The sequence below is a fragment of the Prionailurus viverrinus genome, chromosome F2 (assembly GCF_022837055.1).
Source record: "Prionailurus viverrinus isolate Anna chromosome F2, UM_Priviv_1.0, whole genome shotgun sequence".
Taxonomy (NCBI): Eukaryota; Metazoa; Chordata; class Mammalia; order Carnivora; family Felidae; genus Prionailurus; species Prionailurus viverrinus.
Window position 1 is genome coordinate 34,532,057 of NC_062578.1, and position 25,883 is coordinate 34,557,939.

At 36.2% G+C, this 25,883-nt stretch overlaps 1 protein-coding gene across 1 annotated transcript in view; it reads right to left on the reverse strand.

The window, feature by feature from the left end:
• CNGB3 (cyclic nucleotide gated channel subunit beta 3) overlaps nt 1-25,883 on the reverse strand; it is a 152,090-nt gene that overhangs the window by 29,744 nt on the left and 96,463 nt on the right. The window contains exons 13-14 of the mRNA XM_047842749.1: nt 24,597-24,694; nt 9,436-9,519 (exon numbers count right to left, since the gene is read on the reverse strand). Of these exons, the coding sequence (XP_047698705.1) occupies nt 9,436-9,519; nt 24,597-24,694 (182 nt within the window). The remainder of the gene's footprint in view (nt 1-9,435; nt 9,520-24,596; nt 24,695-25,883) is intronic.

Consider the following 25,883-nt stretch of genomic DNA (forward strand, 5'->3'; position numbering starts at 1 on the left):
TATACAGTTAGATCATTGATAAATCCAGTATCAACACCAATCCCTTACAAACCAATAAAATAGCTATGAATTATTTTTTAAAAAGGAGAAGTGTCTGCATATTACTATTCCACAAAATACTCTAGGAAGTAATGATTATGATGGGGTCATATTCCTTATTCTTTGCATGAAGTAATTCTCAAGGAACTGGAATGATTTTTCAAAGGCAGTTATTACAACTGACTGGAGGTAGAAGTACATAATGGGCACTTAAATATAGCTCAGCACTTTTAATTATTTTTTAATGATCATTTCAATAATTTTCCAAGGAGATCTGGCATAATCAACGAACCAAAACTTGCACGATTTCTTGCATATTTCTAGACTAATTTAAGCTTTTCGTGCAAGTTTAATTAGCATTCAAATGAAGTAGACTTTCCTCAGAGAACAAGGTCTGACAGCATGTGCAAAATAAGATCAAACCAAGCTTTTGTGGTTGGTTTATGTGCTAATTTGGAGGAAGTGTAGAAATGCAAGAGCTTCATGTAGAGTAAGGTAACCCTTAGTGAGAGAGCACTTCAAATTTTCAGAGTTCCTGTGTAGAAGAATATATCCAAGGCTATTAGAGACATTCTGACACTCAAATTAATTCTCACAATTAATTCTGGGAAAATTCCCAAATAATCTTTGAAACAGTTCAAGCTACCCACTCAATATGTTTAGGAGTCATCTTGAGGATTAGGCAGGTCAACAAACTTAGTCCCAAACCCTGACATTTCTTCAATTGTTAAGGCAACTGACAATAGAATGAGTTTTTTTCCTTCCTGTTTCCTACAATGATGTGTGAAAATGATAAGCAAAAACAAAGCTGAATTCAACAACTTTTCATCTCTGTCAATATCTACTATGATTAAATCCTCCTCTCTTAAAAACAAAAACAAAGAAATGTGGCAGGTAGTCTCATTTCTGTCTTCTCGTTTCTGCCATTTCCCCTATTTATTCCTTTCTTTCCCTCATTTGTGTTCACTGATCTGTTTTTATTATTGAGTGATGAATGTATGTGAGGAAGGAATTAGAAATGAGAAAGCTGTATCTACTCTGCATTTCACACTTTGTTAAGCAAATTTGCACTGCTTAGGGGCATGGGTACTAAAGTTTCTATGAGTTATCTCAATTTCCAGTCCCTGGTGCTATTGGAACAAATTGAAAGGCCATTTTGGTGCATTAAGGCCATGTCATTCCAAATGTACCACTGCCCTAAAGGGGTCCTTAAACTGAGCTGTGGTTTGTATTTCCCATTTCAATAAAAATGATTTCATATCACCAGGGTGCCTACTTTTAACTTGGACTAATTTGTGTGGGATTGCATATTCTTGGTTTCTATTATATCACAATATCTATATCTATATATCTGTATCTACATAGATACACACACACACACACACACACACACACACACATATACATACACCACATCTTTATCCATTCATTAGTCGATGGACATGTGGGCTCACTGGCTATTGTTGATAATGCTACTATAAACACAGGGGTGCATGTGCCCATGTGCCTTTTTTGAGTCAGTATTTTTTATCCTTTGGGTAAATACCTGATAGTGTAATTGTTGGATTTTAGGGTAGTTCTATTTCAAACTTTTTGAGGAACCTCCATACTGTTTTTCCCCAGTGGCTGTACCAGTTGGCTTTCCCACCAACAGTGGAAGAGGGCTCCCTTTCTCTACATCCTTGCCAACATCTTTTGTTTCCTGAGTTGTTAATTTTAGCCATTCTGACAGGTGTGAGGTGGTATCTCATTGTAGTTTTGATTTGTATTTCCCTGATGATGAGTGATGTTGAACATCTGTTTTTGTGTCTGTTGGCCATCTGTATGTCTTCTTTGGAAAAATGTCTATTCATGTCTTTTGCCCATTTCTTAACTGGATTATTTATTTTTTGGGTGTTGAGTTTGATAAGTTCTTTATAGATTTTGGAACTAACCCTTTATCAGATATGTCATTTGCAAACATCTTCTCCCATTCTATAGGCTGCCTTTTAGTTTTGTGGATTGTTTTCTTCACTGTGCTGTTATTTATCTTGATGAAATCCCAATGGTTCATTTTGGTTTTCTTTTCTTGCCTCCATATGTGTGTCTAGTAAGAAGTTGCTATAGCTGATGACAAAGAGGTTGCTACCTGTGTTGTTCTTTAGGATTTTGATCGTTTCCTGCCTCACATTTAGGTCTTTTATCCATTTTGAGTTTATTTTTGTGTATGGTGTAAGAAATTGGTCTAGTTTCAGTCTTCTGTATATTGCTGTCCAATTTTCCCAACACTATTTGTTGAAGAGACTGTCTTTTTTTCATTGGATATTCTTTCCTGTTTTGTCAAATACTAGTTGACCATGTAGTTGAGGGTACATTTCTGGGTTTTCTATTCTGTTCCATGGATTTATGTGTCTGTTTTTGTGCCAGTACCATACTGTCTTGATGACTACAGTTTTGTAACATAGCCTGAAGTCTGAACTTGTGATGCCTTCAGCTTTGTTTTTCAAAATTGCTTTGGCTGTTCAGGGTCTTTTGTGGTTCCATACAAATTTTAGGATTGTTTGTTCTAGCTCTGTGAGAAATGCTGGTGGTATTTGTACAGGGATTGCATTAAATATGTAGATTGCTTTGGGTAGTATCGATATTTTAACAACATTTGTTCTTCTGACCCCTGAGCATGGAATGTTTTTCCATTTCTTTGTGTCATCTTCAATTTCTTTTATAAGTGTTCTCTAATTTTCAGAGTACATATCTTTTACCTCTTTGGTGAGGTTTATTCCTAGGTAACTTATGGTTTTTGTGTAGTTGTAAATGGGGTTGATGGCTTGATTTCTCTTTCTGCTTCTTCATTATTGGTGTATAGAAAAGCAACAGATTTCTGTATATTGGTTTTGTATCCTGTGACTTTTCTGAATTCGTGTATTGGTTCTAGAAATTTTTTGGTGGAGTCTTTTTGGGTTTTCCACATGGAGTATCATATCATCTGTGAATAGTGAAAGTGTGATTTCTTCCTTGCTGATGTGGACGCATTTTATTTCCATTTGTTATCTGATTGCTGAAGCTAGGACTTCCAGTACTATGTTTAACAACAGTGGTAAGAGTGGACATCCTTGTCTTGTTCCTGACAGTAGAGGAAAAGCTCTCAGTTTTTCCATTGAGGATGATATTAGCTATAGGTCTTTCATATATAACCTTTATGATCTTGAGGTATGTTCCCTGTAACCCTATTTGGTGGAGGGTTTCTATCAAGAATGGATGCTGTATTTTGTCAAATGCTTTTTCTGTATCTATTGAGAGAATCATATGGTTCTTATCCTTTTTAAAAAAATTATTATTAGTGTAGTATATCACATTGATCTATTTGCAACGTTCAACCACACCTGCAGCCCAGGAGCAAATCCCACTTGGTTGTGGTGAATAGTTAATTCCTCTAATGTACTGTTGGATTCAATTTGCTAGTATCTTGTTGACAATTTTTGCATCATCATGGATCAATAAAATTTATTGATTTATCATCATGGATGCAAAAGGAGAAAGGAAATTCTCCTTTTTAGTGGGGACTTTGGTTTTGGAATGAAGGTAACGTTGGCTTTGTAGAATGAGTTTGGGAGTTTTCATTCATTTCTATTTTCTTGAGAAGAATAGGTATTAAATTTGAGATGTTTGAGAATAATAGGTATTAAATCTTTAAATGTTTGGTAGAATTCCCTTGGGAAGCCATCTGGCTTTGGATTTTTGTTTGTTGGGAAATTTTTGAGTACTGATTTTTGAGTACAATTTCTTTGCTGGTTGTTGGTCTGTTCACATTTTCTATTTCTCCCTGTTTCAGTTTTGGTAATTTGTATGTTTCTAGGAATTTATCAATTTATTCCAGATTACCCAAATTATTGGCATATGATTTTTCATGATAATCTCTTGTAACTGTTTGTATTTCTGTTTGTATTTCTGTGGTGTTGGTTGTGATCTCTCCTTTTTCATTTGTGATTTTATTTATTTTGGTCTTTTTTCTTTTTGATAAGTCTGGCTAGGGGTTTATCAATTTTAATAATTCTTTCAAAGAACCAGCTCTTAATTTCATTGATCTGTCCCACTGTTTTTTTGTTTGCCGGTTTGTTTCTATATCATTTATTTCTGCTCTAACCTTTATTATTTCCCTTCTGCTGGCGTTAGGCTTTATTTGGTGTTCCTTTTCTGTCTCCTTTAGGTGTAAGGTTAGGTTGTGTATTTGAGACATTTCTTGCTTTTGAGGTAGGCCTATATTGCAATATACTTCTCTCTTAGCTGTGCCTTTGCTCCATCCTGAAGGTTTTAGATTGTCATGGTTTCATTTTCAGTTGCTTCCATGTATTTTTTATTTCTTCTTTAGTTTCCCGGTTAACCCATTCATTCTTTTTTTTTTTTTAATTTTTTTTTCAACGTTTATTTATTTTTGGGACAGAGAGAGACAGAGCATGAACGGGGGAGGGGCAGAGAGAGAGGGAGACACAGAATCGGAAACAGGCTCCAGGCTCTGAGCCATCAGCCCAGAGCCTGACGCGGGGCTCGAACTCATGGACCGCGAGATCGTGACCTGGCTGAAGTCGGACGCTTAACCGACTGCGCCACCCAGGCGCCCCAAACCCATTCATTCTTTAGTAGGATGTTCTTTAACCTCCATGTATTTGTGGTCTTTCCAAATTTTTCTTGTGATTGCCTTCTAGTTTCAGTGTTGTGGTCTGAAAATATGCATGGTATGATCCTGATATTTTTGTACTTGCTGAAGCCTGATTTGTGATCCAGTATGTGATCTATTCTGGAGAATGTTCCATGTGCACACAAGAAGAATGTGTATTCTGCTACTTTAGTATTCTGAATATATCTGCTAAATCCATCTGGTCCAGTGTGTCATTCAAATCCATTGTTCCTTGTTGATTTTCTGCTTAGATGATCTGTCCATTGCTGAAAGGGCGGGTGTTAAAGTCCCCCACTATTATTGTATTATTTTCAGTAAGTTTCTTTATGTTTGTTATTTATTGATTGATTTATTTTGGTTCTTTCCAGTAGGGGGCATAAATATTTACAATTGTTATGTCTTCTTGTTGGATTGTCCCCTTTATTATGGTATAGTGCCATTCTTCATCTCTTGTTACAATCTTTGTCTTGATGTCTAATTCACTCCATATAATTATTGATAAATATGAATGTAACCTGTAAAGTCATTATTTCTGGAGATTTTCTCTGTTCCTTTCTAGTCTTTGTAGCTTTTGTTCTTTCCCATTCAAAGAGTCCCCTTTAATATTTCTTGCATGGCTGGTTTAGTGGTCATGAACTCCTTTAGTTTTTGTCTAGGAAACTCTTTATCTCTCCTTCTATTCTGAATGACAGCCTTGCTGGATAAAGTATTCTTGGCTGCATATTTTTCCCATTCAGCATGTTGAATATATCATGTCGCTCTCTTCTGGCCTGCCAGGTTTCTGTGAAGAGATCTAGTGTGGACCTGATCTGTCTTCCCTCGTAGGTTTGGAATTTCTATTCCCTTATTGCTCTCAGGATTCTTTCCTTATCTCTGTATTTTGCAAATTTTACTATGATATATCTTGGTGTTGGTCAGCTTTTGTTGATTTTGATGGGAGTTCTCTGGGCCTCCTGGATTTGAATGTCTATTTCTTTCCCCATATTAGGGAATTTTTCAGCTATAATTTGCTCAAATAAACCTTTCTGCCCCCCTTCCCTCTCTTCTTTTTCTGGGACTCCTATGGTGAGAATGTTACTATGCTTAATGAAGCTGCTGAGTTCTCTAAGAATACATTTATGATCTAATATTTTTCTTTCCCTCTTCTTTTCAGGTACATTATTTTCCATAATTTTACAGAAATCACTTATTCATTCCTCTACTTCTTCCATCCTTGTCATTACCTCCAGTCAGTTTTGCATCTTGGTTATAACATTTTTCCTTTTAACCTGATTAGTTTTTAGGTCTTTTATCTCTGCAGTAAGGGTCTCTCTGATTTATTCTATCCTTTTCTCAAGCCCAGCTAGTATCCTTATGATTGTTGTTTAAATTCTTGTTCAGGCATATTACTTATTATGTCTATTTTGATTAGCTCCCTGGCTTTGACTCTTTTTGTTCCTTCTTTCGGGATGAATTCCTCCATCTTGGCATTTTGTCTACATCTCCATGTTTTGTGTATTAGAAAAGCCTTTTTCTGGTCCTATTTCCACTAGAGCTGAAGCTGTGCAGCACTGTATGATCAATAGAGCTAGTGCATGCATGGAGGAGGATAATGGGGGATGGAGGTTGCGTTTTCTTTGCTGTTGTTCCTTCCTTGACTGATTAAAAAAGCCACCTGCATTTGGCTCAGGTCATGATTTCATGGTTGATGAGTTCAAGCCCTGAGTCCAGCTTCTCATTGACAGTGGAGAGACTGCTGAGATTCTCTCTCTTCCTCTCTTTGTCCCTCCCTCGCTTGCTCTCTCTGTCTCTCTATAAAAATAAGTAAATAAACTTAAAAATAAAGGAGTTGCAGAGCACAGGGGGACAGAGCTTGGTGTAAGAGGCTCAAGCTTCTGTTGTGTGCTCTGTGATGATAGGAGGTGTGAAAAATGGCATCAGCCCACGCTTTTCCCCAGACAGCAGAGTTTGTGCCCATTGCTCCTCAGACAACCCTCACAGAAGAGTGAACAATCTCCCTTCTTGAGTCTGAGGCTTCTGTCTGATCCCTGTCTTCATCCTGTCTGTGTCTGTGCCTTCTGCCTGCCTGGTAGTGCAATGCTCCTGTGTTTTATCTCAGGTGCGTGGCTGAGTTTCAAAACACCATTTTAGGGATCCAGTGCAGCATGGGCCTGCACTGATCCCTTGGGGGATGGTCTCACCATGCTTTGGCTGGTGCAGTTTGTCCCAGAAAAGCAGTCGCGTGACTGTGCAGGGGTTTGGATTTTATGGTAAAGTATAAAACTGGCATCCGGGTTAGCTGTCAACAGAGGAGTCTCAGCTTGTATGCTAATGAATGGAGTAACTCAATGGCACCCACCAGCTCTTTTGTCCCCTGAGAGGCAGTACCGCCTGTCCCAAATGCATTCCAGGGAGGGGAACTGTCTATTCCAGTGTGACCCAGGGGATCCGCAGAGCACGCTGTCCACTCCCAGGACTCTTCTCTCCTTGTCCACAGGAGCACCACTACACCTGCCAGGCTTGACCCTAGCAATGGTGCAGATTTCTAAAACTTTAGACTTTCAGGTCTACTGCTTATAAAAACTTGTGATAATCAGCCTAGTCAGTGGTTTTGGGGAAGTTTTTTTTTTCTGTGCAATCCCCTGTGTGCTGCTTTCTCTTCCTCTCTCTCTCTCTCTCTCTCTCTCCTCTCTCTGTGATCAGGGCTGTTTTCCCTCTGCACATCTGCAATTGTTTTCTCTTCCAAATCACATCACTGCACCTCCTACCTTCCACGATGTGGCCTCTTTTCTCTCTCTAGTTGTGCAGTTTGTTCTCAGTCCTCAGATCAATTTCCTTGGTGTTCAGAATGATTTGATAATTAAGTAGCTGTGTTTGAGGGATGAGGCAGGCATAAGGTCCTCCTACTGCTCTGCCATCTTAACTTCTCCACTGAAGTGAGCACATTTCACCATTATACATTTAATTTTATCTCACTTGTTCATTGTTTATATCTTCCATCAGGCCAGTGATTCTCAACTTTGGCTGCATTTTAGAATCATCTGGGAGCTTTTAAAAAATACTGATATGTGGGTTCCATTCTGATACACTGAATTGTTTGGTATAGAGCCCAGACTTCTAATTTCAGTAAATTCTGATGTATACTGAATTGAAAAGCCCTGCACTAGACTCTAAGCCCCTGGAGAACAAGAACCATCTTTCTTGCTGTTGATTATACCCAGTACTCAGCATGGTGCCTGGCTCATAGTGCTAAAAAACATTTTTTGAGTTTTTTGAATAAATGATACTAATGTGTTCTAACTTTTGACTTATTGTAGTTCTCTGCACTTCCTCGGTAGAGAGATTTTTTCTTTCTGCCTTAGCTCATGATAATTCTTTCCTTTATCTGGAATGCTTATTTCTTCTTTCTCTTGGTTTATGTAAATTCATTTTTTTAGGAATTGGCTTAAATACCATCTTCTCCAGGAAATGTTGTCAGTATCTTAGTGGGACCAGTCTCCCTACTCTGTGTCCTATAACACTTTGTGCTTATGTCTACTATAGCACTTAATAAATTATTTTAGAATGACATAAATGCTTCTCACTCTCACTTGCTTGTGAACTGTCCAGGGTTTTGGATCATTTCTCATTTCTTTAAACTGCTCATCCTTCTCTACTTTTTATATTTATTATTGATTTCACCACTGATTTAGTCTCTCAAGATATAAAATCCAAAGCCAGCATTCCTTCTCTTCTCCCTTAAGTTAGAAATCAGGGATGTGCAAAAATGTTCACTGTAGAGTTATTTATAATAGCAAACATTTGAAAGATGATTAGAATATATTCATAGAGTATAATATTATGTAGCTTTAAAAATAAGGTTGTAGAAGATTACTGAATAGTAAATAAAATGTTCATATGATATACAATTACATGACAAAACATAAATGCAGCATGATGTCAATTAAAGAAGATCTTTAAAAAAATTTTTTTTAACAATTATTCATTTTTTGATAGAGACAGCATGAGTGGGGGAGGGGCAGAGAGAGAGGGAGACACAAAATCTGAAGCAAGCTCCAGGCTCTGAACTGACAACACAGAGCCCGATGTGGGGCTCGAACCCATGGACCTGACCGTGAGATCATGACCTGAGCTGAAGTCGGACGCTTAACCAACTGAGCCACCCAGGTGCCCCTGTATGATGTCAATTTTATAACAGAATATTTATCTACATCAATCAGTATAAAAAGATAGGTTGGAATATATGAATAGTGGTTATTTCTGGGTGGTGGAATTTTTGTCTTTATGTTTTTATGTGTTTTCCATTTTAAAAATAACGAGCACGTATTACTTTTGCAATCATAAAAATCATAGTAAAATTGAAAAGAATGTGGCATTAATTATCCATTAATTGGGTGAGCGAAATGGAGGTAACTGATATCTTGCTGAAGACATAAAAAAGGCAGAATCACCTTTCACTTCTATAGCTTTTTTCTCCACTTTAAATATTTGGCATTAACGGGGTGTGGCTATTGATTTACATTTATACAAAGCAACTTTTCACACTACCCACACTTATACCCTATAAGTAATGAAATCCATATTGTCTTGTTCCATTTTGAACTCTGAGAGAACATTCTTCTTTTATAAAACTGTGTATCATAATTATTCCTATACTATGGAATTCAGCCTGGAAATTCTGTTTAAACTAAGTTCTTGACCTATGTCTGAACCCCTTAAATGCACTTATTTACTATTTGTGCATTTGAAAGATAGCATGCACTCACCTTTTTGCAGACAAAGTCACCAGGTAAATAAACAGTGGATTTCAATCTTAGCAACATGTCATATATCATTTGTGTATCACAACCCTAAAGAAAAAAATAACAAAAAGAAAAATAATTTTTGCAGACACAGCTACAAAGACAACATTCCAAATAACTTTAAAAGGATATGAAAATAAATAGTAATAAAGATTGTCTGTGTTAACACTAAACCATTAATTGCCAATGAATATGGATTTGTTTTGACCTAAAATTTAGAAAAAAAACCAACCCAATAGTTTGAATGCAAGACTTTGGATCCCTGGTCAGATAGATTTGGGTTCTAATCCTGTCTCCACTACCTATTGCTATGGAATCTCTAATGTCCTCAGTTTCCTAACCTGTTAAATGGGTATTAATTCACAATGATAAAATTTTAGTCATGTAAAACTTAACATAATGATTAACTAATGATGGATATTAATGATTAAGATAATATAAGCGATAATAATTGGTTAATATTAAGATTGACAGATAAAAATCAAAATCTGAATATTTTTATTTTTTATAACATCTTTAATACTTTTGTTAAGTATTATTATTTAACTGTCAAGGCTTCTATGTCTGTCTTTACCAACTTCTTTATCTTCTTAAAGGCAGAGTATCTGTACATAATAGATACAAAAGCAGTACCTGTTGAGTGAATGATGTTCATATCCACTTTAATAGTGTAAGAGACGAATTTGATTTGTTAGGATATGTGTCTAGATTTGTGGTGTGCCCAAATAATTATAATTTATTGGGACACTTGGGTGGCTCAATCGGTTTAAGCATCTGACTCTTGATATCAGCTCAGGTCATGATTGCACAGTTTGTGAGACTGAGCCCCACAACCAGGCTGTGCATTAACAATGTGGAGCCTGCTTAGGATTCTCTCTCCCTCTCTGCCACTTGTGCTTTTTCTCAAAATAAATAAACATTAAAAAAAGAATTATAATTTATCTATTATGATACGGCAAAGAAGAATTGACAGATGCTTCAAAAATGTTTTTACATAGTGATTTTGAATCTTTTGCTTTCGCCAAATATTGTTACTTATTTTTCTCTCATAGCTGCTTTCCTTTTGTGATTGGTCCTGCCCATCCCTTAGGGAAACTATCATTTTGCAGAAAACTAGTCATAGTCAGTAGCAGAGGAATGAGGAGGAGACACAAAGGGCGTACTCCCAATTTGTGGATTGGATGATCATTCTTTTAGCAATCACGAGTTTTCCATAATGACACGAGTTTTTTAGCAAACACTTGACCTAGATCCATCTGAAATTTAGACATCGGGTTTGCTGAATGATAAGGAAAGTTAATAATTTATGATTGAAGTATCTTCACGTAGCCATTGGTGAGGAGCATTCAAATGAATGTGAAGTTAGAATTTTAAAAACTTATGTGAGAAAGTATAGCTTTTGGTTATCCAGGATAGAAAAAAAGGCCAAGGCCGACAAGAATACCTTAATACAGCCCAACAAAAATTGATGAAAAGCTGCTATGAGCAAGCTTTTTTACATGCCCTTGGAGCTATGAAAGATGAAAGAGAGTAAGCTAGTTGGGATGATGTTTTAAGTAAACAGAAAAGCTGTTATTCATGATCGAAGTGAATCATGTTATAAGACATTCCAGTTAAATATCTACAAAACTTTTAAAAGGAGGGGCAATTACAACTTCCCGGGAGTGGGGATAAGAGGGTAGGGAAGCATCAAGAAGTTGCTCATATGGATAGCACAATTTGAGTCAGTTGAAGAGGAGTATAATTTGTATTTGCAAAAACACAGAAAAGTTTTTATATGTAAAGGAAAATTTGCCTTTTCTTACCATGTTATGTATTTTTTTGTGCAAGGTATATGATTTTTATTTATATTTGTTTTATTCCTACCATGTCTCATAGGTTATCATATTTGCTAAAGCAAATGACAAACATTAATTTCTTTCTAAATATTGTGCTTATTTTGTTTTTAGTAAAAATTATCTAAATATATGGCTCATATACCTGATTTCTTTTAAAGCTGTCATTGGTTCAGAGTAATTTCATTTTGTAAACTGGTGTTCTGATCACTCAGAACTCTTAAAAACACATACAAACTTTGGATTCATCTTAGGATCTCTCCCACTAAAGAAAGTTCATGTTCTTGATGTTTTAGAGAAAATTCATTAGAAATATATTTCAAAGTTCTTAAGCTTAAACATGTTTGGAGTATCATTGCAATGGAGCTAACTCTCAATTATTCATATTCATGGATAAGAATAACACTGTAAATAATCAGAAATAGAAGATCTAAACAAATCCACTTACATTTATTTTCATATGTGCAATTTGAATATTTTGGAATTAAGTTTTACAATCTTAGTTATAATTTTAGGCCAAAATTAAGTTTTCATTCCTTGAGAAATTCCTACTGGAATGAACTTTGATGAAAATTCCCAGCTGTACTAAATAATATTCATAGGAGTTATTAATGATTTTAAATGTTTTCCTATAACCATAATTCTTGTTCTATAAATGCACAGAGATGTGTGTGCAGTATTTTTTTCAGTACTGGAAAAATTGGAAACAATATAATGCCAATATGTGGACAGATAAAAATGTTGAAGATTTGTAAGTTGGATTACCATACAGTGGTTAAAATAAATAATTCAGACCTCTGTATATACAGATATGATTGAACTCGACAAAAAATGTGAGCTGCACACAAAAGTAAGGTGTAGAATATATTCAATATGATTCCAGCTACGAGAAAGTTACACAAAATAGACCTTGATGTTTATATAAAGTAAAATTATAAAAATGAGGATTAGATGGATACCCTTGAAATCATCCTAATGGCCACCTCTGGGAAGGGGAGGAGAATGGAATTGGGGAGAAGAATGGAGGAGATGTCAGCTTGACTTTTATTAATTTTAACGAAAATAAAGTAAAACACACATCCTGAGATCGTTTGTAGGAACAGAATGTCCTTTGAGGAGGAATACGTTTCATCTTTTCTTTCTATCCTTCAGGTTAGCTCACAGGCAGAAAGCACTAATAAAGGAAACCCAATCCATGAAAGTGTTAGACCAAACTAGGAGATAAGCTCTAAAATAGATAAGCAAACAATTATTGCTTTCCTTAGTCGAAATGTGCAAGTGCTTACAAGAATAACTTTTAGCTTATAGTTTCGATTTCCTCAAAGAAAAACATCTGAACTGTTATAAATATGAATTTTTATTAACACATTTGCATAGAATATGTATCAATTTATGTAAACGGAACATAGCAGCTGTATGTAATAAAAACTTACAGTGTACGTTTTATCAATGAAGTGATTCTGTTTCCTAATTGCTTCATGGACAGGTGCCACTGGCCTTGGGGCCGCTGTGATCTAGAACTAGGTCCTTCTCATCTGTACTTAGACGTAGCTAATGAAATTTGCATTATGAAGTTGTTATAGTTTATGTATATGAGAACAATTATCCCCACCCTTTGAAAATGATTATTTTCTTGGGATACATTTTGCTCCACTATTGTGTATAAAAAGAGTTACATCCCAGGGCTACTGTTTTCTTTCTTTGTAATGGCAGCTCCATTTCTTTTATAGAAGCCATTAGGAAATTTTCTGATTTACTGGAAGTGAGAGCACAGTCATTGTTTCATAAATGTACTTTTTTCTATAAAGTAAGAGTACCTGTATAAGTATCAACATTAACATTATATTAATAACGTTTGTATTAAATTTTACTATTTTCTTATCTTTACTGGTTTTATTCTTTCAACTTTCCTGTGATGCCTGGCATTAATTAATTTATTACTCCTGGTTATTGATGAAGGGACGGAGGCTCAGGAAGTCTATTGACTATTTCCCTAAGGTCACACATGCAATAGATGTCAGAGAAAGAGAATCACCAGTGTGTGTGTGTGTTGTTGTTGTTGTCTTTTAAATCTATCTTCTGAGCAACTGAAGACTGGATATGTGTATTATTCACTTTTGTACCCCCAATGTCTCACCAGTATTTGGGGCATGCTAAGCACTAAATAAACATGGGCTGATGTATAAAATGAAGTTGTTAGAGATTATTCCATTTGCAACAATGGGAAATTCAGTGCTATATGAATATGTGCCACAGATTTGAATAAAGATTCTGGAGATCTGGACAGAGTTAGGAGAAATTCTATTTTTATTTTATTCAAAATATAACATATAGATTAGATGGTGGTTCCTGTACCCAGAAAGTTCTTTTAATAATGGTAAGCTCTGAACACAACTGAAAAGCTGGTAACATTTATTTTTGGAATGACTACTTTCTCAGTCCTGTAGGATGCCTCCAGTTCTGGGCTTATTCCTGCTTAAGTTCTTTGTAACAGAACTTAAGATGTTATCAGTAATTTATAACTCTCTGTGACTTTAAGTCATCCTTAAGTATAAACAATAGTCTTCCTTGGGCTTTTCTCGGCTCAGACTTATTTATTATAAAAGGAAATGCTTTGTCCCATCTTAAACTCCATTCCTATTAAGCAAGTGATGGGTGATATGTGTAGAGCAGGGAGTTCTAAATCCAGTTGCCCATGCTATTGACTATGCCAGTCATGTACTTATTGGCAGCTGTTGGAAGCAATGAAGTCAAATGTGATAATAATTTGCAAGTTACTATGTCATAACTTTTTGAGTTCTAAGTCATGTTGGACCCAACCCTATGTTCAATATTTGCAAACACTTGTAAAGGTCACATCCATCAAGTGTTCCTTGAGAACTGACAAAAATTATATTTTTTCTGAGCTTCAGTATCACATAGTCAAAGTGGGAAAGTCACAAGTTGAGTGAAACCCTGTGGATAAATCCAATCCATCTTCCTATGTTCAAGCAGGGCCACATGAAGAAGATGATTTTACCAGTGTAGAAACTCATGTGTGATTGAATCAGTTTTATTTTTCAGTTAGTAATGTGGTAATAATAATAACAGAATTTACTATGTGGCAGGAATTGATATAAGCATTTCATGTTTTGAGTCACTTCATCATTGCACAACCAAGGGGGTTATTATTTAGAATTTCCCCACCTTACTGAGTCACTGGAGACTAAGGAATATAGGGGTATAGTATCTGAAGTGCCCCACTAATGCTTTAGACAGAGTAACTGTTCAGGGTGTATAGTTGAATGGAATTCATCTGGGTCATAATCTCATTGTTGAAAATACTTTAAAAAGTCTAGCAACAATACCTTATTACTGATACCACCAGGGTAAAAATATAGCTAAAAAAAATGAAATGTAGTAAGTCTAGTTGTAATGCTCTGATTTGAAACCCTTCAGAAAAAATATGTGGTGGCGTAACTGCTTAGGATGTTACTACTGTGGGGTCCGTGTGATTGGTAGAAATAATGGTGTCATTTCCATTCTGTTCCTGACTCAGTCTGTCACTCTCATAGAAAACTCTTCCCCTGCATCTTTCCTACCCCTGAAGCCAAAGCCTTTCCAGGCCTCGCTTGCCTCATAATCACAATGAGTCATGGGTCCCAGTGAGGTGTCCTGTTTGGGATCAGTTCTGCAGTTTTACTTTAGCAGCAAATAGTGAGAAACAGTGTGCTTTCCTTGACAGACTGGTGGTGCCTACATTCTCATTTTGGTATCTCTGGATCCCTGATTTCTTACTGTTAAGCTCTGTTTCGAAGAGATAAGATTTAAATTCTGACCACTAGGTGGAGCAATAGAACTTTTATTAAATTCTCTCTGATTGATGGTAATTTAGTGGTAGAGGCAAAATGTGATTTCCCTAGCATTTTATTTGATAAAAGATATTTAAAAATTGTAATCAAAATAATAGATCATAAGAAAGTAGAGAAAACTGCCCAACCTTATAGAAATGATGTGTTCCTTATTAGCTTAATACTTGAGCTTGGGCTGTAATAGCATGCAATCTGCAGGGAAGAGAGCCATTTTTGTGAAAAAATTTAAAAAAATATTATGACTATTCACCTCTAAGCTCTTTAGAAACTCTGAAAACACCATGTAGAAGAAGCAAATCTTACTAATTAGCCACAACTGATTGAAGCAAAGTTTTTAGTAAAATCCTGTTACTCTCATTCTATTTGCCTTGACTGAGAGAAAAAAGAACCACATGAGATTCAGGGTTTTTTCTTAGTAGGAGGATAGGAAAGTGTGTGTGAATTTAGGTATCTGGGTGTGAAATTGATGTGCTAATACTAATTCTGTGAAATTGCTGAAGAATTGCCATGAGCTAGCATTGTTTTATGCCCCTAGGAAAAATTTCTCTGGTTCCTCAGCATCTTATCACTTATCCAACTAAGGTTGCTGGGGAATTGAAAACCAGCATCATAAATGGGTCAAGTTCATAGACTGTGGGGCAAGAAAAATCTGTGTTCAAACCCTCTCTCATTGCTTTGAGATCTATGGCCTCAGTCAGGTAAGTAATTTGCAGTTTCTGTAAAATGGAGATACTAATAAAACATTTGTTAGAGGTGTGTTGTGAGAATTAATTGACAGAAGCAGATAATACAGTGTAGTACACAGTCAGAACTCAATAAACAGCAGCTATTATTTTTGAGAAGACACATGTATCAATTTTCAAATTTGGCATTAGCAATAGCTTGGTTTCTTATCTTTGACTTGATTATATTACATATAGTTCTGACAGTGCTTGGGGACCCTGATGGTTAATTTTATGTGTCAATTTGGCTAGGCCATGGACTTCTCAGGTATATAGTCAAACACCAAATATTACTGTGAAGATATTTTTTGGATGAGATTAATATTTAAATCATTAGGTTTTGAGTAAAGTGTGGTATACTCCATTATATGGGTGTGACTTATCCAATCAGTTGAAGGCGTTAAGAGAAAAAAAAGACTGAAGTCTTCTGAGGAAGACAGAATTGTGTTTCCAGACTATTTTTGGACTTGAGCTGCAACATTAACTCTTCTCATGGTCTCCAGCCTGCTAGCTTGCCCTGCAAGTTTCGAAGTTACCAACTCTGATGATTCTATTAGCCAGTTTCTTACAATAAATCTCTCTCTCTCTCTCTCTCTCTCTCTGCATATCTTATTGGTTCTATTTCTCTGGAATATCCTGACTAATGTAGAGGCCATGAAAGAATTGGGTATAGCAAGGTTTATGGTAACAGTAATGAGATTGAAGGATCAAAAACAGTATGGACAATTTTCATGTAATGTTGTTCATATTATGATTTATAATACTCCATTATTATATTACTTTTGCTAAAGCATTACAACACTCACTGTTCCACTAATATGTAAACAAATTTCACAAGGCTAAAAGGAAAGGAATATAAGCACATTTGTGCTTTTTGCAGTTTTAAAGAAATTTGAATATAACATAAAATTAAAGCAACAGATATATGTCTTTTGAAAAAACTCGAAGCAAGGTTATTTAGTATAGAATCATTCCCTGCAAACAAATTCTACTAGATCTGTATCCATTGTCAAATGTACAAAATGGAGAAAGGTTCATATGAAAATTTTGACTGAAGGCCCAAGAAACAAACTTAAAATATCCCTGAAGGCATCTTAAAATAAATCTTCGTAAGTTAAATGATTTTCAAATACTTTTTATTTCCCCTAGTCTGGAAGACTGAAAAGACACAAAACATGCCTGCTAGCCTCCAATCTTGGTGCCAGATCTCTCTCTCTTTTTTCTCTGTCTCTTTTTCTCTCTCTTTCTGTTGGCCTGCCTTTTAAAGATATGGAAAATTCACTTTCAGGAAGAATTCAAGGTATGGAGGTTTTCAACAGTTGACAGTCATCTTTCTTTGTTACTCTTGGATATTCTGGTCTATTCAGTGTAGTTCCATTTCTTGTCTTTGTAAAAACTGAAATCTACACTGTCAGTTTCCTGCTTTCTAGCTTTCTTTCCTTATAGGATTGGGCCCACACTATCTACAGGCTTCACTGACCGTTCCAGATTCATCTTTCGTTATCATCCTATGCACTGGCCGTAACTTCTTATTCTGTAAACAGGTTATAATTTCCCATGCTTGTGATAATAAGAAGGCTCCTGCCCAGGAGCTTCCACTTCCTCACCCTGTAGACTCCTAAGCATCTTTTGCATACACATACTTCAAATGTTCTCTCCATTGTGCACTCAGCCAGAGAGCATAGGTGATACTCTGCGAATGTATGTAACTGATAGAAGCAACACCAGAGTCAGTTGGGTATAACTTATGAGGTAAGGGTGTAGGATTACCATTCAGCCTATTTTTGCCTTAAGAAAAATAACAAATTTGTATAAACTACTAAGACTGCCTTCACGAAAATAAATTTAGAAAAATCCCATACCTATTCATTTTCTACTTCATTTAGCTTTAGAAAAAAATAACCTTTTTTACTTAACAGAAATATAAATGGAAATGGGTTCTTTCTGGAAGAAAATGAATTTTTAATGGAAATGTCAGGAAAGAATGAATCTAAGTTTATATACAACATTAGTAAGATGTGAAGATTTAACACTTTTTTCTCGATCAGATTTTGCTGATTTTATGGATTAAAAAAAATATATGTTAGCTTCAGAAAAAACTCTGAGGCTAAAAACTGATACTTTTCCAAATTAGAGATAATCCCATAAAAGTCATTGGTACATAATTTAAAGGTTTTGTTTTGTTTTTAAAAGAGAGACAATTATGTTACTTATTCTCAATTAAGCTAGTCATTAAGGTATAGAGAATTTTATAACATTTAAGAAATGTTTATTTATTTTTTGGAGAGGAGGGGCAGAGAGAGAGGGAGACAGAAGATCTAAAGTGAGCTTTGCGCTGACAGTAGAAAGCCCGATGTGGGGCTTGAACTCATGAACTGTGAGATTATGACCTGAGCTGAAGTGAGAGGTTTATCCAACTGAGCCACCCAGGTGCCCTGAGAGTTTTATAACATTTTAAAATGCTATTAAAATATGGGGCGCCTGGGTGGCGCAGTCGGTTAAGCGTCCGACTTCAGCCAGGTCACGATCTCGCGGTCTGGGAGTTCGAGCCCCGCGTCGGGCTCTGGGCTTGATGGCTCAGAGCCTGGAGCCTGTTTCCGATTCTGTGTCTCCCTCTCTCTCTGCCCCTCCCCCATTCGTGCTCTGTCTCTCTCTGTCCCAAAAATAAATAAATGTTGAAAAATAAATAAATAAAATGCTATTAAAATAATTTAGCTTCATGGCTTTCATATCTTTTTTGACCATACCCTACAGTAACACAGATATTTATGTTGAGCTCAGTATACACATATTTATATGTGCTTTAATTTAATTTACTTTATTTTATTAAAGAAAGTTTATTTGTTTTAAGAGAGAGAGAGCATGAGCAGGGGAGGCGCAGAGAGAGGGAGAGAGAGAATCTTAAGCAGGCTGCATGCTGCCAGTGAGGGGCCCGATGCAGGTCTTGATTCCATGAACCATGAGATCATGACTTGAGCTGAAACTAAGACACTTAACTGACTGAGCCATCCAGGTATCCCTATTTTCTTTTATTTTTAAAGTAGGCATCATGTCCAGCACAGATGTGGGGTTTGAACTCACAACCCTGAGATCAAGACCTGAGCTGATATTAAGAGTTGGATGCTTAACTGACTGAACCACCCAGGACCCCATATATATGTGCATTTAAAGCTAAATAAAAGAAACAAACATTTCATAATATAATACCTACCCTTACTTATGTGTGAAGTACTCTGATATTTTCTCTTCTATTTTACATGCTTGTTGTAACCCCCTTAACTGAATTCATGATCCCCCCAGTGGATTGTAATCTGCAGCTTGAAAACCATTTATTTAGTTGAACCTGCTAACCAATGGAGGGATCTCTCTCCCAGTTTCCCTGATAGAAGATCAGAAAACTCTGTTTGTACACATTCCATGATGCTTCTACTTCACTGGAGCTTCCACTGTGGGAGTCTCACTAGAAATTAGAAATTACTTTCCAACTAGAAAACTACTTTCATATAATCTCAGTAGTTGGCCCCAGTGCTTCTTCTCCTTCCCACACCCCTTCTCTCTCCCCACCGCCCCTCCCTCCCTTCCTTGCTAAGTAGCTATTCTCTGTCTAAAACTGTGCTGTGTCCAGTGAGTATCAAGACTATTAGGACCAAGCTTGCTCTCCAACAGGTTTTACTTCTCTGTACAGGGCCTGTTGCTCAGAAACGGAGTTTACAGTTGAGTGTTATTTTGCTAAACAATATAGAGTAAGTCTCATTCCTTATCCATATAAGTGACTTTAATATATGTAACCTCTGCTCCTCTTGAATTTATTTTTTTCCCATAACTAAACATCCCATAACTAAACATTTTTGTTTGAGGCCATTCTTCTTTTTTTAATGGAAGCATATGTATAAGAAGTAAAATATACAAATTTTAAGAGAGAGTTGAATCAGTTTTGACAAATGAACACACTGTAGCTTCCATAGCAAGACAAAAAATTTCACCCCACAAGGTCCCCTTATGCCTCTTCCTAGTCAGTATCTTCATCCCTGCTCCCCACTAGAAGCAACTGTTGATTTGATTTGTATTATCATAAAATAATATTATTTTTAAGATCATCTTCTCACTATTTCCTTGGTTCACTATTCAACTCCTACCTCTTACCAGTAACTCTTAGCTTATCTACCTTGTAAAAGTTCTTAAAACGGGTTATTTGCAATGTGATAGGTTAATCCAGATGTAGTTAAAATCATCAAGAAAACCAAATTCTGTTTGGTAGCATTATACCAAATACAAACATGTATTATAACATTATAATACATAACTCTGTTGATTTATACAGAGTTTGAGGTCAGCAAAAATGCCCAGGTGTAAAAAAAAATGTTGTGAAACTAGCTATGGCTCTTTTGTATGTGTAATATTTCAATTTTCAGTCTAAATTTGGAACTTTACTTTTATGCTGTTGAAGTTAATCTTGGTTTTGCTCATTGTTTCAAAGTATTCAGTTAATTTTTAGTTTTTTAATATAACACATTTTATTTTATTTTATTAAAGTTTATTTATTTATTTTGAGAGAGAGAGAGAGAGAGAGAGAGAGCTGAAGGGGCAGAGAGAGGGAGAGAAAAAGAATCTGAAGCAGGCTCTGCATTATCAGTGTAAAGCCTGATGTGGGGCTCAAACCCACGAACTGCAAGATCATGACCTGTGCTGAAGCAGGATGCTTAACTGATGGAGCCACCCAGATGCCCCTATAATCTAACACATTTTAAACTGTTCCTTCTTACTTTGTGTCATCTGCCAATTTTAAAATCACATGGTTTATATCTTCACCAAAATCTGGATGGAGATCTAGAAGGATATACCAAGAAAAGAGTCCTAGGATACAGATTTAACTCTAGTATCCTATGGAGCCGAGGTGAGCCTAACACTGGGAGTGACTCTGCCCAACCATTTTACCATACAGCTTCTGCTTCTTCATTTTGTCCCCAATGGTGTTGATTATGTATTTTCAAGGCATATGTTTCTGTCTGGATTACATCTTCTTTTCTGTCTACACTTTTCAACCTAGGGGATCACATCCAGTCCCATGGCTTGAAATACATCAATATGTTAATATGCACAAATTTATTACTTCAGCTTGGATATCTCCCCTGAACTCGGATTTATTTATCAAACTGCCTACATGACATTTCATCTGGAGGTCTAACTCCCACCTCAAACAAACACATCCCAAAACAGAGGCCATTTCTAACCCCCTCACCCTTCAATTACTCCAAAATTTCTTATTTTGCAAATGATATATTTGTTCTTCATTGTTCCTCAGGCTTAAATCCATGGAGTCAGCTTTGCTTCCTTTCTCTCCCTGTCTCTGTCTCTCTCTCCCTTCACACAATCAACAGCAAAAACTTGGGCCTCTTCCTTTGAATATATCCAATATTTGGCCACTTCCTAACAATTCTACTCCTACTACTCTGGATCTGGTCTCTATCCTGTCTTCTATGGATGGTTGCAGTAAACCCTATGTGGCCTCCCTGCTTCCACATTTGCTTCCATGGTCTATTATCCACATTATAGGAGAGACGATCCCTTCAAACTGATCTTAAATAGGTCACTTTCTGCCTAAGGTCTTCAGTGGTTTTTGCATCTCACAGTACAATCCAAGGTCTATTCTACAGCTTCCAAGATCCTCTATTAACTTACCGTCCCCCTTGACCTCCCTTTCTTTTATTCTCCTCGGACTATTCTTGCTTTCTATCACTGTGCCCTTGCTTCAGCTACCCTGGCCCCCTTTCAGGATGTTGCTGGCTCAGGGCTTCATCTTGTCTATTCTCCTGTAATATTGCCTTTCTGCCCATCCCTCCTTTCCCTCCTCCAATATCTGCATGGCTCATTTCCTTGCCTCCTGTAGTCCTTTGCTTAAATACTCCATTGTACTTTATCAGAGCAGCCTTTATTGACCAGTACCCTCCTCATCCGCCTTAGTCTGCTTAATTTTGTTCATAGAATTATCACCTCAAAACATATTTCATATTTATTTTTTATTTTCCTCTTTGGGATTTAGGCTCCATGTAGCAAGTATTTATTTTCAACAAAGTGGCTAAAATGATGCCTGGAACATGGTAGGAACTTAACAAATATCTGCTGAATGAACAGATAATCAAATAGATAAATCAGTGCCATGCCACACACAGAATTAAATGTTAATGAGAAAAGTTTACATGCAGTACATTGCATTAAGAAGAGGAGAAAGTAGTAAAATTAAAGACGCTCAAAAAGTTAAAAATTTCTTTGTTATTCATTCCCCCCCCCCCACCCGCAAAAGCTTCTAAATTTGAATTTGGCCATCTAAAAACTCTAAATCCAAAGCATTTGTGACAGAAGACATGGTTAGGCACAATTCTCTGATTGTCAGATCAATCCAGAGCTAATTTGGGTCTTGTCTGTCACTCATTGCCAAGGTACATTCATAAATGGGAAATTGTGTGCATAGTAGCAAAGACATAAAGCTATAGAGCTTAATTACATTTAAATTAATTCAAGAAGAGCCTGAAAAACTCTTTTCTGACCGCAATTAGGAGAGAGTGGCTTCTAAAGAAGAAGTCATCTCATGATACTCTATATGGAAAACCCAAAAGATTCCACCAAAAAACTGCTAGAATTGATTCATGAACTCAGCAAAGTGGCAGGATATAAAATCAATGCACAGAAATCGGTTGCATTCCTATACACCAACAATGAAGTGACAGAAAGAGAAATCAAGGAATCGATCCCATTTACAGTTGCACCAAAAACCATAAAATACCTAGGAATAAATCTAACCAAAGAGGTGAAAAATCTATACCCTGAAAATTATAGAAAACTTATGAAAGAAATTGAAGAAGACACAAAAAAATGGGAAAAGATTCCATGCTCCTGTATAGGAAGAACAAATATTGTTAAAATGTCAATACTACTCAAAGCAATCTACATATTCAATGCAATCCCTATCAAAATAATGCCAGCATTCTTCACAGAGCTAGAACAAATAATCCTAATATTTGTATGGAACCACAAAAGACCCCGAATAGTCAAAGCAATCTTGAAAAAGAAAACCAAAGCAGGAGGCATCACAATCCCAGATTTCAAGCTATACTACAAAGCTGTAATCATCAAGACAGTATGGTACTGGCACAAGAACAGACACTCAGATCAATGGAACAGGATAGAGAACCCAGAAATGGACCCACAAACATATGGCCAACTAATCTTTGACAAAGCAGGAAAGAATATCCAATGGAATAAAGACAGTCTCTTCAGCAAGTGGTGCTGGGAAAACTGGACAGCAACATGAAGAAGAATGAACCTGGACCACTTTCTTACACCATACACAAAAATAAACTCAAAATGGGTGAAAGACCTCAATGTAAGACAGGAAGCCATAAAAATCCTCGAGGAGCAAGCAGGCAAAAACCTCTCTGATCTTGCCCGCAGCAACTTCTTACTCAACACATCTCTGGAGGCAAGGGAAACAAAAGCAAGAATGAACTACTGGGACCTCAACAAAATAAAAATCTTCTGCACAGTGAAGGAAACAAGCAGCAAAACTAAAAGGCAACCGACAGAATGGGAGAAGATATTTGCAAATGACATATCACATAAAGGGTTAGTATCCAAAATCTATAAAGAACTTATCAAACTCAACACCCAAAAAACAAATAATCCAGTGAAGAAGTGGGCAAAAGACATGAATAGACACTTCTCCAAAGAAGACATCCAGATGGCCAACACATGCTCAGCATCACTCATTATCAGGGAAATACAAATCAAAACTACAATGAGATACCACCTTACACCTGTCAGAATGGCTAACATTACCAACTCAGGCAACAACAGATATTGGTGAGGATGTGGAGAAAGAGAATCTCTTTTGCATTGTTGGTGGGAATGCAAGCTGGTGCAGCCACTCTGGAAAACACTATGGAGGTTCCTCAAAAAAAAACTAAAAATAGAACTACCCTATGACCCAGCATTGCACTACTAGGCATTTATCCAAGGGGTACAGGTGTGCTGTTTCGAAGGGACACATGCACCCCCATGTTTATAGCAGCACTATCAACAATAGCCAAAGTATGGAAAGAGCCCAAATGTCCATCGATGGATGACTGGATAAAGAAGATGTGGTATATATAGACAATGGAGTCTTACTCAGCAATCAAAAAGAATGAAATCTTGCCATTTGCAACTACATGGATGGAACTGGAGGGTATTATGCTAAGTGAAATTAGTCAGAGAAAGCAAATATCATATTACTTTACTCATATGAGGACTTTAAGAGACAAAACAGATGAACATAAGGGAAGGGAAACAAAAATAATATAAAAACGGGGAGGGGGACAAAACATAAGAGACTCATAAATATGGAGAACAAACTGAGGGTTACTGGAGGGGTTGTGGGAGAGGAGATGGGCTAAATGGGTAAGGGGCAGTAAGGAATCTACTCCTGAAATCATTGTTGCACTGTATGCTAATTTGGATATAGATTTTAAAAAATAAAAAATAAAAAATAAAATAAAAAAATAAAGAAGTCATCTGTCAAAGACAGACCCAGTTTATTTGACTCTAACTTCATGTAAATTCTCCAGATTGCTGATTTTGTTAAAACATAAGGCAATAAAAATAATAAATCTGTATACAGTAAGAGCTTAGACTTTACAGAGAAATTGATATGGTGTTTTTCTCTTAGTTATAAAAGCACTTGCCTTGAACAAGTCGACTTTGCTGATGATGCTGAGGTTCATATCCACGGTGAGGGCTAACTGCATGGTGACAGGCAGTGTACTGATCAGATCTGACTCATCTTTGCAAAGACAAAAACATAAACCCACAAGCAGAATAATTAAAAAAAGTCACCAAAGTATAAGAAAAATTTTTTAAATTAAGGAAACAAAATGCCAACTCTTTTTATAAACAGCTGCATCAAATTCTATATTTTTATTACTTCTATTGGACATACATACATATCACAATAGCACTATCACTTTAATGAGAGAAAAGAAGTATAGTATTTTAACTACAAATGACATAATAGTTCTGAATAGTTTCAGAACATTGTGTTTATTGAAACTTTAGATATAAAGTTTAGTGATCATGGGACAATGGCTAGTGAACTACCTGGATGGAAAAAGGATCCAGTTCTTGTCTTTTATCTACACATTCCAGCCCTAACATCCTGGGGATGACAAGTAATAATGAGTACCACCATGTGGCATTTGAAAGCTTACTGAGCTCTGTCACTATCTTAGGTGACCTTTGTGACAACCCTAAGGTAAGTGTTCTCATTCCTGCTTTGCAGAAAGAAGAAACAGAAAAACTGAAGCTCAGACAGGGTGTAAGTGACTTGTTCAATTGTGAATAATTGGTAGGTGGCTCAGCTTGGAATGGAATCTAAAAGAGAAATTGCTGAGTAAATTCAAATTATTGTTATTTACTTGCTTATTAACTCAATGAAGAATGTGAATACATTAAAAATTTGTCTGTATGTGAATGAAATGATAGGCCTTCAGGCTGATAAAATGTTCCATAAATAAATCTGCCCATTCTTAGTCTCTAGTATAGGACAAATTTCTGAGAGTTTATTATTTTTATGTTTTCTTACATCTATTTAGAAAAAAAGAATTGATACATTATATCCTTATTTTGATTCCAATATTCATTCTAAATCTGAAAATCCTTTCTATAAAAACATAACTCCTTGTTTCCAAGGGTTATTTGTCCTTAGTTCCCTCCTAAACCAAGGTGATGGAGTAGTATTTATAGTTGGAGAGAAAGAAGGAACCTGTTACTGCTCTTTTTGCTGCCCTTCCTCACTTGTCATGTCCTCAGGAATAGCTGTGGATGATCTTCCAGGATTTGCATAACCAGTAAGTTATGTCTGGGCATTTAAGGAAAAAAAATCTCATTGTATTAAATTAATACTTTGAAGAACATTTAGTTGTTTTCCAGTCTTTTGTTCAAGTCCAATTAGTGTCTGCTTCTAACTTACAGAA